Raw genomic sequence first — 19727 nt, 5'->3', positions numbered from 1 at the left:
GGGGAGAAGTAAATCCTGTTCTGCTGCTGCTGGGAGTTTTTGGGAGCCCGTTTGGTGCCAGCCCTTGCAGAATGGATGTTGTGGATGCTGCTGGGAGTTTTTGTGTTACCACCTGAGGAGTCAAAATTTTTTTTCACAGTCTTCAACAATGGCATGCTTTTTCTTGGCTAGAGGTTCACACCCACGTTTGTGGACTGAGGCCCACCCAGGGACGCCAAATGTCACTGCTCGAGGAGTCTCCTTTCCTGAGATCACCTCAGGAGGACGTGCTGTGGTGGAAATCCTGATTTTTCCCAAAGCTACCAATGAGAGATTGCAGGAGATGGTTTCAGAGGCTCCAAGGATTGTTTATTGTTTCTTGTCTCAGGAACTCTTTGCCCGGCTGACAGTGCTCTCTCCAGCCAGGCATCCAGGATGGAATCTGCCTGCTGAAGGCAGGGCTGATCTTCTATACTCTAAATTCCTGCTAAATGTTTATAACAACTTTCCAATACAATACAACTTTGTTAAACTGTCCAGCTCTGACCCCATCCAATCTGAGAGTGCCAGCATGTCACCCAGCATGGATGACACGGAGAAGAAGGAGGAAGAGATATCCACACCCCCAAATTCTCCATCTTGGCCACATATCCCTTATTACAAACATCTCCAAAAGTCTATTTATCTACGTTCTAACAACCTAATTTACACTTTACTAATCTTGGTGGCTTGTTTCCATTCCCTCTGTGTTGGCAATTTTCCCCAGGGGTGCGAATTCAGCACCTGAGACACCAGGGTCTCACCCAGGGCTCCTTGAGACCCTCACCAGGGGGGGTTTGAGACCCCCAAGGAGGCCAGGGGTATACCCCAGGCTCCCACATTTTTGGGAACTTGTGTGGTGTCAGTCCTCACAGGATGGATATTGTAGATGCTGAAGGAGCAGCAAGGCCCATTCTGCTGCTGCTGGGAGTTTTTGGGATGCTGTGTGGTGCCAGTCCTTGCAGACTGGATGTTGTGGATGCTGCTGGGAGTTTTTGGGAGCCTGTTTGGTGCCAGCCCTCACAGGAGGGATATTGTGGGTGCTGGAGGAGCAGAAAGGTTCTGTTGCTGCTGGGGGTTTTTGGGAGCCTGTATGGTGCCAATCCTTGCAGACTGGATGTTGTGGATGCTGCTGAGAGTTTTTGGGAGCCCATTTGGTGTCACCCCGTGCAGATTGGATGTTGTGGATGCTGCTGGGAGTTTTTGGGAGCCCATTTGGTGCCAGCCCTGGCAGGGTGGATGTCTGGACACCGTGTGCTCACCACCAGCTCCCCTGCTCCCCAGAGCTGCTCCTGGGCTGCCTCCCCTCCCAAAGGCACCCAGAGCTGCCGTGGCTGCCTGACGAGGGGAGTCATCTGGGGATAAGAGCTCTGCATTCGTGTATTCAGCTCCTGGGAAAATCTGTCCCTCAATCTGTGCGAGATCTTCTTCTTGTTTGCTATTTTCCTTTCTCCCACCCTTCATCTGTCACTGCTGTCTGGAGTACAAGCTCTGCAGGGCAAGGGCTCGCTGAGTGCAGTGCTGGGTACCAAGAGCAGCTCCAGCTCTTCTCCAGGCCCCCAGGCACAGCAAATGGCAGATTTTGGATGGTGAGAAGTTTGTTTATCTCTGGATTTCTTCTCCCTCGTGCAGGCAGGGAGCAGGTCAGGATAGCACCTGGATTTTAGCAGTGAAGCAATGGGTGTTTGCTCCAGGTGGCTGCAGCCAGGAAAGGGAAGAAATTCCTCCCTGTGAAGGAGGAGAAGGGCTGGGATGGAATTCCCAGCCCCTGGATCCCTGGAATTGTCCAGGCTGGACAACTTGGAGCAGCCTCCTCAAGGAAAGTTGTCCTCATGTCAGAGATGAGCTTTAAGGTCCCTTCCAGCCCAAACCCTCCAGGATTCTGGGATTATCCCACACAGAGATAACAGTTAACAGCTGCAGCCCCATGTTCCACCAGGGAAAAGCTGCACTCTGAAAAAGTGGAATTCCCTGCTGGCTGATCCCTATGGACACACTGCCATTGCCTTGCCCAGACAGAACCAGCTTAGAAAACACCAGAGTGGCTGGAATTCCTCTGGACAGTGCCTGGCTGGGCCAGAGGTTGCTCAGAGCTGTCTCTCACTGACACGAGCAGCAGGTATTCCCATCCTGCCTCCCAGGGCAGATTTTACTTTCCTGGAGGATTTTTGAACCTTTTCCTCACTACACCCTGAGCCCAGGACCCGCCCAAGAGGGCAGAGGCTGCTTTTGCTCATTAATGTTCCTCGTGTGGGGTTGGGGATGAGACAGATTTTGTTTGGATTTTCTGAAACCCCGGAGCCTGCACAGCGTGAGCAGAGAGCTGTTGCACAGCCCAGGTGCTCTGCAGCCCTCTCCTGGCTGCATCCCAGAGTGAACAGGGAGAGCACTTGGTGTCTGGATGTGCCTGAGCTCTGTTTTACAGAGATATCCCAGGTTTCAGCTCGGATTCACCATCGTGCTGTGCTGAGGGCAGCTTTGTCTCCTGACAGATGTTCCACAGGGATTCTGACACCCAGGGAAGTTCTGTCCTGGATCAGTGTCCAGAGTGGCTCTCTGGGGGGACTGAGAAATGGGACAAAATTCAGATTTTCTGCTCTTCCTCTCCGCAACTCAGTCTTGAGCAATCTCTCTCATTTTTCCTCCTCATTCCTTCCTCTGACACCCATTTTCTATAAAGAACAACCCCTTGAGATGGCTGAAAAAACCCAAATTATCTTTTTGAGAAAAAAAAAAAAAAAACAAAAAAAAAACAATGTTCTTAGGCCAGCATTAAGCATTGAATTTCAAATTATGGCAGAGGAGGATTTTGTCCTCTTAGAGTTTGGAGGGAGTGCAGGGGCTGGATATTATTTGTATTTTTAATATGTGGTTCTAAGCATTTTTTTAATCAAAATGGGTTAAGACTCACCTGACTACAGCCAAAACCTTTAGGGTCTGGGATAAATGGATAACAGTGAAGGAAAATTTCCCATTTCTTTTATCCCTTTCTTCTCACACTGCTGTGGGTTTAATCACCAGTCATGACGTGCCTTGTTTGTACCTTCTCATGTCTTCAGGCCCAAATATTGTACAATTTGAGTCATGTTCCCCCTGCTTTAGAAACACAGTTTTATTCTCTTGATGCACAGGATCAATGCACAACTTGAAACAGTATTTAAAAACCTTTGGAGAAGCCATCAATTCCTGGAGAGCTCTTTTGCAGCCCATCAATTCTGGGCAGATCTAATGAAAAGCAGAGTTTGAATATGAGACAGAGACTTATTCCACTCGTTCTGCAGCGCCTTCATCCGTCACCGTGGCAGCAACATTATCAGATGTTCCTATTAAATCCTGGATTTATTTGTTGGGACTAGTGGAGGGAGCAGGTTGCCATCTTTTGGATCACCACATGGAAGAGCAGCTGCACCTTTTCCTTTATTGCCAGAATTCTTTTTTTGAAGATTGTGCCCCGTTCCCTACATGATGCTCTGGCCCCAGAAGTTCCAGGCTTGTGGAAGGTCCAGCTCCGTGGAATTTTGGGGTAAATCGGCAGGAATTCAGCAAGCTGGGAGTGTTGGAGGTCAGGAGAACAACCTGGGGGAATCATTATGGGATTCCTGACACCTTGGGGTGGAGGCAGCTTTGGCTTGGCCTGAGAGGTTGAGCTCAAACTCACTTGGGTCTGCAGCTCTGCCAGGAGTGGGAAGCACGAACTTCTGGGGAGGAAAAAATATCTTTAAGTGTCTAAATAAAAGCTGAGTTGGCTTCAATTTTGGAAGGTCTGTGCATCTGGGAACCCATAGATATGGAAAGGCTCCCAATGGGTTTATTTTACCTATGGATAAGGAATTCCAAGGGACTGCACCGTGTTTGAGGGACTCATTGCTGTCCCCAAGCTTTGTTTGACCCCCAGGCTTCCATCCTTATCCAATTCCATAGGAAACGATCCCAAGAGCACTCAAAGCAATTATTAATGGCTTTCTAATTAGAACATCTAGTTTGTTTATTTGATTGGCCCTCCATGGCAGAAAATCAAAGGTTCCTGTGCATCTCATGCCGAGTTTTTCATCAGTGGGGCTTTTTGTCAGGAGCCAGACACGCCATAAAAAACAGATCAAGCCATTTAAAAGAAATATTTTGCCCAAGGAACAATAAGAAGGCTTAGAAGGCTTTTTCTTCTTTCTAGGAGTTTCCTTTAGGGAAACCTTTTCATTTCCTGATTGAAAGATCAAATCTGCCCATGGAGGGAGCAGTGGGGTGTGGATGATTTTTTCTCCTGATCTCTAGAAAAACACACTCAGTTAAAGAGTCCGTGGAGAGGTTCTGCCTTAAAGCAGAAGGCATTTGTGTGATTGGAGAGGAGGATTAGGAATTTATCTGTAGGGAAGGCAAGGAAAGCTTCAAATCCAGTTCACAGTGTCAGTGGAACTGTCAGGGTGACGTTACAGGGCTTTAAAACCTGGAATTTAAAAACTCAGCAAGGGTGACCCAATAAATCACAAAGTTCTCTCTTTGCTGCACCCAGTCTGGCCTGCAGGTGATTTAAAAGTTGGTGAATGTTTTCATCTCAAATTAGAAATTAATAGCTGTGTTTTAATTCAGCTTGTATCAAATTGACCAATTTTACAAAGCATTTTATAATCCCATAGATTCCTAAATTGCTTATTATCAAGATGTGCAATTTCTTAGGTTAATATGCCTCTAATCACATCTAACACTATGATGTTTGTTTAATTCCTGGAGTTATTAATTATCAGTTGGCTTTTTATGAACTACAAATAGACCTTTTATAGGGCCTGGAGAAGGAGCTGGGGGCTGCAGCATCTTTGTCCCGTGTCTCCTGTCATTTCTCTGCATTTTCCATACCAAGACCTCTCTTCTGTCAGTCCATGCCAATTTTGGGATCTCATTCCCACAGAAATACAAGAATTGAATAAGATTAATGATAATTTTGTATAATTTAGAATTTCCACCAGCACCAATTTTTTTCGCTAGGTCTGAGACATGCCAAAAACAAAAATACACATTTATCTCCAGATTAGATTTTTATAAGGAGAAGGTTTCCATCACATGCAGTGAAGAAACCATCTTATCCCCAACCCCATCATCCTACAAAATATTTCAGTCTGATTCCAAACACCTTGATTTAATACTTGGGCTGGATCCAAGTCTAAGTGAGGGGAGCTCAGGGTGGGATATGGAATCACAGAATCAGGGAATGGTTTGGGTGGGAAGGGACCTCAAAATTATCACATTCCACCCCCCATCCATGGGCAGGGACACCTTTATCCCAGGCTGCTCCAAACCCTGTCCAGCCTGGCCTTGGACACTTCCAGAGCTCCAGGGGCAGCCACAGCTCCTCTGGGCACCAATGGATTCAGGATGCTCGTAGGATCTGTTTGTAGAATTATTACAGTGGAAATAAGAGTAAGAAAAGGGGAAACAGCCAGCAGAGAAGGGAATCCAAGAGAAAAATGAGCTTTATTTAAGACAAGTTTAACTCTGTACAACACTTGGATTTATATTCCAGTTTGTTTGTGTGTGCACAAGATCTCAAGAGATCAGGAACTGCCCCATTTCCATGGAACAGATCAGGAACTGCCCCATTTCCAAAGAACAGATCAGGAACTGCCCCATTTCCAAAGAACAGATCAGGAACTGCCCCATCCCCATGGAACAGATCAGGAACTGCCCCATTTCCAAAGAACAGATCAGGAACTGACCCACTCCCATAGAACAGATCAGGAACTGCCCCATTTCCAAAGAACAGATCAGGAACTGACCCACTCCCATAGAACAGATCAGGAACTGCCCCATTTCCAAAGAACAGATCAGGAACTGCCCCATTCCCATAGAACAGATCAGGAACTGCCCCATTTCCAAAGAACAGATCAGGAACTGACCCACTCCCATAGAACAGATCAGGAACTGCCCCATTCCCACAGAACAGATCAGGAACTGCCTAACAGAGGCACCGATCCCAGTGGAGCTCCCAGTTGGACTCACAGCTCTCAGATATCCTGGGCTCATTAAGGAGCTTGAAGACCTCCACCTAAAACTGCAAAACTGCAGCTGGCAGATTTCCTGAGCTGCTCAGACGTCACAGGGACCAGCTCAGTGACAGCAGAGCTCCAAAACCCTCCTCAGAGCCGAGCATGCCCACGCCCAGGCGCCTAAATGTTGTAATAAACGAGGTTTTGATTTTTTGTATGTAATCAATATGAGAATTACCTGAGGAAACACGCGTTTTAGAACAAAAGGCCTGTTCCAAAAAGCAGCCAGGCTTTTTGTGTTTGTTCCAAATGGAAGCAGAACACACAGACCTGCTCATATTTCAGCGCTCAGCTCAGCGCCCGCGTTTGTCCCTCAGAATGGCTTTGATGGGAATGTTTGATGGGGCATTTTCCTGAATAGGGATATTTTTCTGTGCTGCCTCTAAAGGGATGTTCCAGGGCTGTTGCCTGTGATTTTTCAGCGGCGTGAAATGCGCTGGAATTGTTTATCCCAGCTCTGTCTGCCTAATGTGCCCAATCAATCTGTCTCTGAGGTGAAGCCGCATGCTCCGCTAATCGCCACGCCACCACAGAACATCTTGCTTATTTTTACTCTAAATTATGATGGGCTTGGAAATGAACTCTGAATTTGATTTATCAACAGCTCTGATGCTAATTCACCAATGAAGTCATGGTGCTCTGAGACTAAATATTAGCGCTAATGAGAAAACATCGCTTCCACGTTTTGTAACTCCGAGTTTCCACGGCGTATGGACAGCTCCTAAAGTTGTGTGTAATTAATTCATGTAATCATTAACTGGGCAAGCACTTCCACGGGAATCAGCTTACCTGGATTAGAGATTACCAGCAAATGTGAAACCAGACCATGTTCAACTACCAGAGAATATTCATGCTGCGTTTTTATTGTTTAAAAATGGAAATGTGTCTTCTGGAGGGGAGGGCTGGTTGTGTCCCGCCAGCCTCCAGCAGGAGGGACAGAGCAGGCATTGGGTTTTCAAACTGGGATGTTCCTCCTCTTTGAAAACGGAGGCAGCAGAATTGAAGGGTTTGAACTGCAATGTCTAAACCTGGATGAAGCCAAGGTGTCCAGACTGAGGCAGCTGAGAGAGTCTGGGACTCAAAAATGCAGATTTTCCCTGCCAGGATCTGGGTTTTGGGCTCTTTCTGGAGCAGTCATTTGTCTGAGGCTCCTGTGACGGTGTGAGCCTTTGCACCGTCTCCTTTCAGGGATAAAACAAACTCCACTCCATCCAAACTTCTCCCTGGAGACTGCTGGGCTTGCCAGCCCTTCCATAGATTACATCCCTGTCTCCTGCTGGGAATTCTGGCAGTGAGTCACCCAGACATCCACAGCCATTCCTGAGGCTCCACAAAGACTTTCCTGCTCTGCAGGATGAGTGATGGTGAGGGATCCGTCCTCCAAAATGAGCACAAAGAACAAACTCATCGTATTTCCAACACACAACAGACCTGTTCCCAAAACTTGGGCGGCCAAACTTTGATTTAGCAAACACCAGGGAATTGTTTCAGGCTGATTTCATCTGGCTGAAGTGATTCTGGGTGAGGCAGAGAGTTCATCTCTGCCTGATCCCCGAGGAGTTTGCACTGCAGCGAGGCTGCTGTGAGCACAGAGGGAAATGCCAGAGCTGGAATTGGGCACAGAACTTGGTATTCCCTCCTGGAATTACTTGGTAGGGAGGTGTCACATCCTAGAGATCATGTTGGGCTGGATTCCAGCTTGTCTGAGGTGTACTGTTGGGAGGCAGAGCAAGGAATTAAGAAAGTGTGAGAGTGTTGAACACAGAAGAAGTGAGAGAGAAAAGCACTCTGGAAATGAGGTTGCTCAGACCCCAGTCCAAATCCTTGAAAGCTCCCTGATCCCAGTGGGAATTCCAGTTACATCCCTACTGCTGTGCTTTCCAAGTCCCAGGATAAGGATTTTTATTGATGTTTGGCTGAAAATTTGGGTTTTGATGGCTGCACCTACAAAAACAGAAGTCCAGGCTGAGCTCTAAACTCAGACTATTTTTAATAGAACTTTCTTGTATGATATTCTCAACCCAAGTAAAACTGATAGAATTCAGTGCAGTGTCAAAGAAATGTAAAAGACAAATAATCCAGATTGCAATGTGGGTACCTGCATTTGCATGTTTGGATGCCTGAGGGTTGAGCTGAACATCAGTGGTGGCTGCCAGAGGAAAAGTGGGCAGGACATGTTGGAAAACACCTTTTTCATGCAGGACAGAGTCTGCATGAATTTTGGGTACTACTGTTCTCATGCAGGCCAAAATCTCCCTGAATTTTGGGCAACACCTTTTTCATGCACGCCAGAATTAACCTGAATTTTGGGTAATACCTTTTCAATGCAGGCCAGAATTAACCTGAATTACAGATAACACCTTTTTCATGCAGGCCAGAATTAACTTGAATTTTGGGTAACACCTTTTCAATGCAGGCCAGAATTAACCTGAATTTCAGATAACACCTTTTCATGCAGGCCAGAATTAACCTGAATTTCAGATAACACCTTTTCATGCGAGCCAGAATCAACCCAAATTTTGAGTAAAACCTTTTTCATGCAGATCATCCATTCTCATGCAGAATTAACCTGAATTTCAGGTAACACCTTTCAAATGCAGGCCAGAATTAACCTGAATTTTGGGTAACACCTTTTCATGCAGGTCAGAATTAACCTGAATTTCAGATAACACCTTTTCATGCGAGCCAGAATCAACCTGAATTTTGGGTAACACCTTTTCATGCAGGCCAGAATCAACCTGAGTTTTAGATAACACCTTTTCATGCAAGCCAGAATTAACCTGAATTTTGGGTAACACCTTTTCATCAGGCCTGAATTAACCTGAATTTTGGTAAAACCTTTTTCATGCAGGCCATCTGTTCTCATGCAGAATTAACCTGAATTTCAGGTAACACCTTTTCATGCAAGCCAGAATCAACCTGAATTTTGGGTAACACTGTTCTCATGCAGGCCAGAATTAACCTGAATTTCGGGTAACACTTTCTTTCATGCAGGCCATCTGTTCTCATGCAGAATCTCCCTGAATTTTGGGCAGCTCCAGCTGCTCCAGCTGTTTTTGAGGGCAGCACTTGTGCTCCAGCAAAGCTGCTGAGCTGGGAACCTCTCCAGTGTCACTTGGACTTCCACAGGGAGGATTTGCATTCCTTAAACTCCCACCGCTAAATCCTTTGTCTTCCTCCCCTGGCTGGGGATTTATGTAAATTGTGCCCATATCAGGAGCTGTGTTTGAAGTGTGTGGCTGCTTGGATGCAACATTTAATAAGTTTAGAGTGGAGATCTGTGGGGTGTGGGCTTGAGAAATCAATAGTGGGAAACTAATCCAGGCCTAGAGCCCAAAACCCGCTGAACCCTCCCAGCTCTCACAGGGGAACAACTCCAGGCTTGGCTTAATTAACTGTTTACAATTTTGGATGGAATAATAAAATCATAATGGAATGGTTTGGGTGGGAAGGGGCTCAAATCCCACCAAGTGCCACCCCTGCCATGGCAGGGACACCTCCCACTGTCCCAGATTATCCCAGCCTGGCCTTGGGCACTGCCAGGGATCCAGGGGCAGCCACAGCTCCTCTGGGAATTCCATCCCAGTCCCTCTCACCCTCCCAGGTGCCACAAATGGGATAAACCCAAAATGTTCATTGAGTGTCACTGTCTTTGGAGCTCGTTCTCCTGATGGTTTGTGTTGTCCTGCTGCAAACATTTCCAGTATTCAGGTTAGAACTGGACAGTGCTGGTTCTAGAAATTAAAATGGAAATGGAAAGACAAAAATTAAATAGAAAATTTTTAGAAAATGCTACAAAGAGACTCAGGAGCTCAGAGAAGCTGTTCCTGCATCCCTGGAAGTGCCCAAGGCCAGGTTGGAGCTCCCTGGGACAGTGGGAAGGGTCCTGCCATAGCAGGGTGGGATTCAAGGTCCCTTTCAACCCAAACCATTCCCTGATTCCATGTTAAATCCCTCCAGGGATGGGGACTCCACCACCAGCCCATTCCAGTGCTTGAGGACACAACTCCAGGGCTGTATTTATTTTTCTGTTTTTTTTGTTTTTGTTTTTGTTTTTTTTTTTAATTTATTTGACTGGAATTGGATCTGCTTTTTTTTTTTTTTTTTTTTTTTTGTCTCTTGGAGGCCAAAGCAGCTGAAAAGGCCCAGCTTAGGTCACAGCTGGGTTGTTTCAGTCCCTGCACAAACAGCCCTCACCTCAAAGAGCTCCAAGGACGAGCAGGGGCAGGACTGAAGCTTCTCATTTTCCAGCTCATAAAATGACTTGTGCAAGGTCACATCTGAGTGTCTCAGGTATTAGTTCCATAGCAGGAGTGAAAAAAAAAAAAAAAGAAATTACCTCAGAACCTAGAAGAAAAACACTTCTAAAATTAATTCTCTGCAACTTAGGTGATTTGGAATGTGTTTTGTTGATCTCTGAATCTGTAAAAATAGAATAGTGACAGCTTTGTGTAGAGTGAACAGCATCATCAGTGTTTTCCATCATTTTACTGGATGAGTGCTGGCACAATTGTCCCCACATTTTCCAAGGCTGTGTCCTGGAAAAGCTTTTGGGGGGCTCAGGTGTCACCTGCAGTCACCTCAGAGTAAATAAAAACTGAGCCCTTGTGTCTTCCTGCAAATGCAAAGTTATTTTCCAGGGAAGGGCAGGACTCTGTGGGACAGTCCTCTGTCCCCCCTTTGACCAGGAAGGTTTGAATTGCTCCTGTGGCTGTTTTCTGCCTTCCAGAGGCATCCCAAGGGCTGTCAGGGGTGGTGGCATCTCTGTCTTCAGCCTTTACTGGAGGACAAAGCTTCTCACATTCATTTCACACAATTATTTCTTTAATTTCCCTTAGTGAAATCCAGGCCTCAAAAGAGGGAGAGGAAGAGCAGCACAAGGGCCTGAGAACTTCTCATTATCCTAAAAAACCTTTACAAATTAACCTGCAACATCCTGATTTTATTTAACCTGCAAATTAACCTGATTTTGTTTAGAGATTAACATCTCTTTTTATTTGATTTTTTACAGTGATAAAGGATATCCACCCTCCTTCCACCCAGTGACCCTTACTGCTGTGATTTATATGTGCACAGAGCTCAGAGCTGAAAATTAGTGAGAGATTCTGTAAAGCCACTGGAAAAGGGCTGGAAAACTCAGTGTTTATCACTTTTCAGAGATGTTGAGGACATCCTGGTGCCTCTGACTCCTGCTGGGAGCTGCAGCCAGGCCTCAGGTGCTTCATGGGCTGTGTGTTATTGCTGCCCAGCCAGGACCTCCATCCCTCAGCTCTCCAGAACACAAACAGTCCTTGGCTTTTATGGAACCATAAAGAGCTGCCTTAAAGCTGAGGCCAAACTCAGCCCTGACAGGAGCTGGCACAGATATTGCTCAATCCAGGGGAGATCTGGGTTCTTGTGAATCCACAAGTGAGCACAGCTGTCCTGTCAGATTTCCCCCAGCAGCTTGTCCTCCACATCCCTGCCACCCAGCTGGTGTGTCACATCGTATTTTCAGCTGAATTCCAGCTCTTGGAAGGATTTTGGGATCTCTCCAGCATTCTGCAGGGGATCCACATCAAGAGGAACTCTGACCCTGCACAACTTCTCAATTAGCCTTAATGCCTTTGCTTTTTCCATGCTTTTTTTTTTTTTTTTTTTGGGATGAAGTGCATTGAGCAATGAAAATTTGGGAGAAATTAGCTCTGTGGTCTTCACTTCAAGTTTGGCCTGGAAAATCAGAAGGCATTTGTTCCAATATTGGATTATGTGTAGGATATCTCCAGCTATAATGAGCTCAGGTTTGCTGGCAGCGTTAGAATCAACTCTCGCCTCTCTCTCTCCTGCTGCATGTGTTTTTCTCCCTCAGAGCATATTTCTTTCGACTTGATCAGCTCATCTCTTGCAGATGATAAAATTATCTGCAAAGATTTGTATCTGATGTTGTGCCATAAATCATATTTAGTCGTAGGATTAACATTTGCAAGCGTAGAATATTTATGGAAGGGGGAAAGGGAAAAAAAAAAAAAAAAAAAAAAAAAAAGGAAAGGAAAAAGCAGATGGGGGGCTGGCAGTTTCTGAGGATTTACATAACGAAGAGCTGGGATTCAGATGGATCTGGCAGGGTTTGGAAATACAAGGTGTGGATGTGCTCAGCTCTGGTGAGCAGCAGTGGAGCTGCTTTGACAGTGTTTGTCCTGGGGAGGTTGGATGATAAAGAACGTGGGGAATCATGACCTTGGGTGAGCAGCTTTGTCCTGGAAGCAATAAACAGATGTTCCAGCTGTGCTGGCACCACAGAGTAAAACTCTGTTCCAGCTGTGCTGGCACCACCCCTGCTGCCAGCTGGCTCTGCCTTTGACATTCCCAGGCTGGTCTGGAAACGCTCAGCACCTTTCCAGGCACTGGAAAAGCGATGGATTTTGGAAGCTGCTGGGTTTACAAACCCCTTGGTTTGTTTTTCAGAGCTGGGTCATCCTAAAGAGTCAGAATTGAGCAGTTTGAGCATCTGCCCACAAACTGGGGAGAGGGAGGGAGGGAGAGCAGCTCCCTCTGCTCTGGGGCCAGCATTGCCAGGTGGGGGATCCATCCCGGAGTGGGGACACAGGTCATGGAATCCTGGAATGGTTTGGGTTGGGAGGGACCTTAAAATAATCCCATTCCACCCCCTGCCATGAGCAGACACCTCCCACTGTCCCAGGTGCTCCAATCTGGCCTTGGGCACCTCCAGGGTCTCAGCTTCTCTGGGAATCCCATCCCAGCCCCTCACACCCTCACAGGGGGAATTCTTCCCCAATATCCCACCTAACCGTGCCCACTGGCAGTGTAAAACCACTGTCCATTTAAAGAGTCCCTCTCCCTCCTTTCCATCAGCCCTTTGAGGGGGCTCTGAGATCCCCCTGGAGCATCTCCTCCTCCAGGCTGGACACCTGCAGCTCTCCCAGCCTGGCAGTGCCACTCCAGAGGGATCTGAACAGGGAGCTGGGAACCCTCAGGGTTTATCCCGTGGGCTGATCCCGGGGGATTGAGGCTGTGTTGGGATTTCTGGTGCTGCTGCACAAACACGAGCTCAGCCCTTGTGATCTGTGACGTCTCTTTGAGTCTGAGATCACTCACTGCACAGATTTTGGTGGTTTTAGAGTTCTTGTTTTCCAGCTCTCCAAAGGAAGAGTCAGAATCCGTTTTCTGAGGTTTCCAAGGTTGTTTATTCTCTTCTCTAAGGAATTCTTTCCCTGACCTACAGAGGTCTGTCTGGCAGGTCAGTGGGAGGCACACTGCCTGCCCTCTGGGCAGCTCTGATCTTTTATACTATAAATTACAATTACAGTTACTTTCCAATCCATGACACTTACATTGCACTGTCCAGCTTTCTCCCAAACCAATCCAGAGGTGCCATCCCAACCCAAAAGATGGATGTCACAAAGAAGAAGAAAGAAAGGCATACCACGCCCAAATTCCTCCATCTTGGCTCTGGGCCCCTTATTATAAACAATTTTACAAATTCACTTTTCTAACAATCTAATTTACGCTCTACTTATTTTTTGTGACTTGTAACGATGGGACTGAAATCAAACCCACAGGGGTCTGGGGCATTGTGCCAAGGCCTCTGAGCCCTCTGCCTGGGTTTGGAGGCATCCAGGGAAGCCAGGAGAATATCCTGAATTCCCACAACCCTGCTGCTGACATTTGCTGTCCTTCTGTCCCGTCTTTTTGTCTGCAGGTCCCTCACCACATGAAGACTTTACCCTACTACAGCTACGACCAGCCCGTGATCGGCTACTGCCAGGCCCACAAGCCCCTCCACGTCAACAAGGGCTACGAGGCGGCGCCGCGGGAGCCGGCGGAAAGCTCCCCGCTGGACCTGGGCCGGGAGCACAGCTTCATCGCCACCATCGCGCGCTCGGCCGCGCCCGCCATCTACATCGAGAGAATACCCAACTAGCCACGGCCACCGCGGGGGACAGCTGGGCCACGGACCTTTAGGCCCGGGCGTGAGGGCCGGGCAGGGAAGGCGCTCAAACGCCGCCGCACGCGGAGAACTTCGGGATTTTCTTGGCTTTAAACTTTCAGACGAGCTCCTCGGTGTAAATATTAAACGAGAGAGAGAGAGAGGTTGTCGAGTTCTTATTAAAGAGAACGGCAGCGACGACGGCAGCGACAAATAGATTTCACTCTAGCTACATAAAGGGATGGATTAAGAGTTTTGTTTGTATATTTGATTTTTCTACATTGCACGGTTCCAGGGAAGGAGAACCACAGGTAAAAATAAACGGGGGTGGGGAGGGCGAGGCTCTGGGGAGGGTCAGCCATGTTCCCTTATTAAGTGTTTATTACAAAGATCCGTTGACTATTTTTGTTCTTTTTAAAACCAACAAAAGATAGCTCTATATTTTCTTTTTTCCTTTCGGGGGTTGGTTTTTTTGGTGGGTTTTTTTTTCTTTTTTTTGGTCGTTTTTTAAGTGGTCAAGCATTAATATTTCAACTTTCAAACATGGGCATTAAAGCTTATGTTGAACCAAAAGGACCTTGGCAATTGATGCAGCAGAAACAAAGAAACTCGGGTGCATGTACATTTAAGACACAGGCTGTACACTATGGAGGGGGCTTTTGATTTTTTATCTTCATTGTGCTTCATTGTTGACACTCTAATTCCTTTATGGGCTCTAAAAAAAAAAGGGGAAATACTGCAACGGAGTCACGACTCAGATTTCCAGGCCAGTGGTGCTTGTTAAGCAAAATTCATGGACGTTTGGGAACCAAAATGGAAGTGAAGTGCTTGAAACGGATCAGAAGGAAAATCTTTTAAAGAGCATTTAGTGCAACTCACTGGCTGACACAATTTCTAAAACACAGCAGAATGTGTAACGTTGTTTTTTGGTTTGGGTTTTGGTTTTGTTTGGTTTTTTTTTTTAATTAATTATTATGATCAGTTAGGTTTTGTGTAGTTTTTATCAATAAAATGACAACAACAAACAACAACAAAAAAAAAAGTGGTGGAAAAAAAAATAAACATATTATTTTGTGGTTGGGACACCACAGCCAAGCTACTGTTTGATTTCTCTGGGTGTGTGATACGGGGATCCCGTGGAGAGAGGGGACAATGCTGGGTCCTGTTTCTCCCCTCTTGGAAGTAAATCAGGGAATTGTTCTCAATTTAAAAAAACTGAGTCTGGAGAAGCTCAATTTATTTGGTTTGTCTGAAAAAAAGAGGTGGTTTGGGGGCTGGGGGAGGGGAAGAGAGGGAAAACAATTTTTTTTAACTAGAAGTTGGGGGTTTTAATAGAAGGGAGATTTTTCATCTGCAAACCTGAGCTGCAGCTAAACCAACTCAGATTAGAACACAAGGGATGAGGTTTTATCTGGAGGGGGAAGAACACATTGACAAAGTTGAGGACAGAATGAATTTGGTGATTATTTCAGGTATTTATTTGAGTGTGTTGAGCGAAATCTTGGCCACAAGGCTTAATGAATTCCTGCAAGTACTGAGTGCTGTCTCACAGATACAATATTCTATTGCCTCCTGTGTTTCTCACCTGGAAAACTGATTTATTTTTCCCTGGAAGGCAAGGAAGGATGGGGATGGATGTGCTGGGCTAGGCAGGACACACGGAGTGAACCTGATGCGTGGAAGGTAATGCATTTAAAATTAAGCGTTGGGCAGGAAATGAAAAGAAAATCGAGTGAAAATCCGGGTGAGGAGTTTCCAGATGAGATCTCCTGAGATCTGTCAGCCTTGGCAGTGCCATGGATGGAGGGAAAAAGCTGCTCCAAACATGAGTTCTCTCCAAATGGAGTTTAAAACGCTGACCCATGCAGTGAAAAGAGAAGAGCTCCCACCCATTCCTGGCGGCTCCAGATCAGCAGGAGGATGCATTCCAATAAATATCCAAAGGGGAACAGCATTCCTGTGCTCCTGAAAGATGAGAGTGGAAATATTTTTATTGTGAGGATCATTAAAGGCAATTTTATAATCCTGGTGTGATTTTTGAGAGGATCGTTCTGCCAGGATCAGGGAAGGAAATGTCACCTAGAATTATTTCTTGTCTTGGTGTGTTTTTTCCTTAACCCACCCCCCCTACCTGCTAGGCATGTGGATGTTGGAGAATATATTGTTTATTTTTTAATTCTGTTTATAATTGTCTTGGCTGCAACTTCCCCCTGTGCTCTGGAAAAAGCTACTGAAAGAGAAGGTAAAATTAAACAAACTTCCCCTTTTTTATTTCCTTATTTCAAAATAACCTAATTTTAGCATTGATTTGGAGGATGTGTGGAACTGACATTAGATTACAGATTTTCTTGGCAATTAGTGAGAATTGTGGGAACAAAATAAACTCCTGTGGGCACAATCTCTGGGTAAATTCATGGTTTTCTGCCTGAAATGTTGCTGGGTTTCCTCTATTTATACCCTGATGCCAGGTTGGGTAAGAAGCCCATAACTTCTGTTTGTATCCTTGAAAATTAAGGAGAAAATGCTCCAAGAATGAGTTGAAGGCATGAAGTTAAATCTTCCTCAAGTGCTAAAGGTCTGGAAGAGCCAAAATTTTGTGTCCTGGATTGCTTTGGATCAAAGCAGAAGCCGTTGGGCTGAGCTCAAGTGATCAGATCAAAAGGACTCTTTACAAGCTGATGTGGGGCTCCACATTTTACAAAAATCAAAATTTCAACTCTCCTGCCTGCAATTAAAACCAAAGAAATTTATATAACATTTACTCTTCAGCCATAGTGCCAAAAGCCAAGATATGTTGATCCCCAGCCTTTTGTTATGAATTTTATATTTATTGTGCTCTTTTCAAAGTCCCAGTTCCTGGATTCACGTGATTCTGTTGCACCTTCAGCTTCAGAGTGTGCCCAAACTCTCCTTAGGCAAGGTCTTCCTATTCCTCTTCACACAGTTCTGGTGAGGGAAGTGGCTGCTCTGCAGGATGGAAAAACTCAACAGGTAAGACCCAAAAATTAAAAATAAAACTTTGATGGCATCCCCAGGGATTCCTCTCCCAGCAAACAGCAAAAGGAGAATTAATGAAGCGACCTCGTTACTGAAGGGTGGCTTTGGTGGCACCTGGGAGGTTCAAACCAAAGCTGTGAACTTCATGCTCTGCAAAAAAAAAAAAAAAACCAACAACTGATGGGTGTAAACAACAGATTCTCAAAGATTTTGGGGAAAATCAGATGCTGCTTTTTTCCCTCACTCATTGTCACCTTGCAAGTGTCCATGGGGCCAAAATTCCCCTGTCCTGGGAATGCTGGGGTGGATTTTTATCCCAGAGCCTGTCCCAGCATTTCTCCTGCTCCAGGTCATTTCCAAGGCTGGCAATATTTTCCTGAGAGATTTTAAAAAATCCTTTGGAATAAGCTGCCCTTTTCAGTAATGAATTGCAAGTGTTCCGAAGATTGATAAACACAATTTCATCCTGACTCCCCACTGGAAAAAGTCCCTGAAGGAATTTGGCACGTTGGCCATGGCAAATCTAGTGCTTTTATAGATATTTTCAAGCTGCATGAAGATTTAAGGCTCTAATGTAGTGTGTGTTGAAAGTTATTAATTTTTAGGTGGTTTTGGCTCCTTTAAATGTCACTTGTCACTTTTTTAAAGCTGTAGAAAGGAAGAGGGGGGTTGGTGGGGTTGTGAGTCCATCAAGCTGGAACCCTGCCTTAAATTAAGAAAAATAAATTACCTGTCTGATATTAATGCCTTCCTCATAAGAGTGAGAGCAATAAAGAAGGCTCAGACTGGCTTGGAGTTTGAGCTTGTTGGAGGGCAGGAATTAAAATCTTTCCTTGATGGCCAGAAAATGGAGGAAAGCAGATTTGGGAATGGGATTTTGGGAAGGAATTCGTGGCTGGGATGGAATTCCCAGAGGAGCTGTGGCTGCCCCTGGATCCCTGGGAGTGTCCAAGACAGGGTTTGGAGCCCCCTGGGACAGTGGGAGGTGTCCCTGCCATGGCAGGGCTGGCACTGGGTGGGATTTAAGGTCCGTCCCAGCCCAAACCATTCCATGATTTTGTGATTGCATAAATTATTCAGATGACTTTAGCAATTAACCAAGAAATATCTCTACATAATTTAGAGTTTATCAAAGTTGTAGGACTGAACTACAGGTAAGACAAGCTTTCTAAACAACTACAATTAAACTGACAAATTTGTTCGTGCTTCTTTTAGTAATTTCTGTATTTTTTTTTTTTTTTCCTCCAGGATTTATGCAGAGCTGGGCAGGAAAGGAAGGGAGTAATTCCAAACTGCAAGGCAGCCTTGAGTAAGTGAGGAGTGACCTCCTGTCACCCAGGTGAGATGCAGGCGCACCTGGCAGGGAGCAGATCCTGTTCCTGTGCCATTCCTGTGAGGAAAAAAGGGAACAGAGATATTGCAGGAGTTCAGGGGTCACCTGCTTTACTGGCAGCATTCTGAAGCACATTTCACTTCTTCATTCCTTCCTGGCTCTAAGTGGGAGCTGTTCAAGGCCCAACCTACACCAGGCAACAATTTACAGAACGAGAAGACACAGATTTAAATGCACCAAGGGAATTTAGGTGGGATGTTAGGAAAAGTTTTTTTACAGAATGAGTGATAAAACACTGGAATTACCTGCCCAGGGAGGTGGTGGAGTCACCATCCCTGGATGTTTAAATAAAGCCTGGGTGTGGCACTGGGTGCTGTGGGCTAGTTGAGGTGTTGGGGCTGGGATTGGACTAGATGATCTTAAAGATCTCAGCCTGGTGATTCTGTGACTCTGAGCTCAAACCCAGCTCTCTGCAAGCCTGCTCTGAGCGACAACAGAAATCAGTGACAAAGCCAAGGCAGGCTCAGTGACTGCCCCCTCCCCTGCTGCCCCCCAGTGATATTTGGTGTATTAAAAAGGCAGAGGAAAATCAAGTTGATAAGGCACAAACTCGTGACTTTCAATCAGTGCCTGGGGCTCCCCAGGGCTCTGGAGGGCTCTCCTTGCTAAAAGGTTGTGCTCAGAACAGCAGGATCCAGGGCATCTTGAGAGGCTGATGAAGGAGGGGAGAGAAAGCATTTTCCTCCCAAATCCTCCAGGGATTCAGGGTTGAAAGAGAGGGCAGGTTGGCAAATACTGTCAGTGTTCTGCTGGGATGGAAAATGTGGCCACAATAATTTAGAGCAAAACACATCATAAAATCTTGTCATAAAATCAGAGAATGGCCTGGGCTAAAAAATCTCTTTCAAATTCCTGGTGCTGGACAAAGGGAGCAACACTCCAATAAACTGTTGGTGATGTTCAAGTTGCAATTTATAAACAGTCTCCTCAAACATTGTGGTATTTGCAATGTATTTATATCATATTATGTAAGATAAATGGCTGGCAAACATTCATAAAGTATTTATTGGACATGCCACTGTTTGTTCAATGATTTATAAATCAATGCTGGGAAATGGGAAGTAGTGGCAGAGTTTCAGATAAATTCGTTGCAAAATATTTGCTGTGCATCAATAATTCTGATATTAATTAGTTTGGGCTTTATCTGCAAGTGCCTTGGGAATAATTTACAGTTCATTTTCTCTCCTGGGCTCAAGGGCTGGAATTCCTGCTCAGGTTGGGGCCAGGCCTGGATGTTCTCAGCCCAGAGCTGGATCTGTCCCTGGTTTGTGCATCTTCCTTGAGGACTCGTTGGGGAAGGATTGGGATGGGCAGGATATCCCTGAGTGTGCCCAGGAAATGGCTGTTCCCTCCCTCT

The 19727-nt window shown here is 45.8% G+C and overlaps 1 protein-coding gene across 1 annotated transcript in view; it reads left to right on the top strand.

Moving 5' to 3' along the window:
• LRRTM4 (leucine rich repeat transmembrane neuronal 4) overlaps positions 1-15077 on the top strand; it is a 158695-nt gene extending 143618 nt beyond the window's left edge. The window contains exon 3 of the mRNA XM_056508825.1: positions 13753-15077. Coding sequence (XP_056364800.1) covers positions 13753-13974 — 222 coding nt within the window. The 3' untranslated portion in view covers positions 13975-15077. The remainder of the gene's footprint in view (positions 1-13752) is intronic.
• The last annotated feature ends 4650 nt before the right edge of the window (positions 15078-19727 follow it).

Source organism: Oenanthe melanoleuca, chromosome 22, assembly GCF_029582105.1.
Source record: "Oenanthe melanoleuca isolate GR-GAL-2019-014 chromosome 22, OMel1.0, whole genome shotgun sequence".
NCBI classification, from domain to species: domain Eukaryota; kingdom Metazoa; phylum Chordata; class Aves; order Passeriformes; family Muscicapidae; genus Oenanthe; species Oenanthe melanoleuca.
Note: the sequence above shows the minus strand (reverse complement) of the source record. Positions and strands in the feature narration are given on the sequence as shown.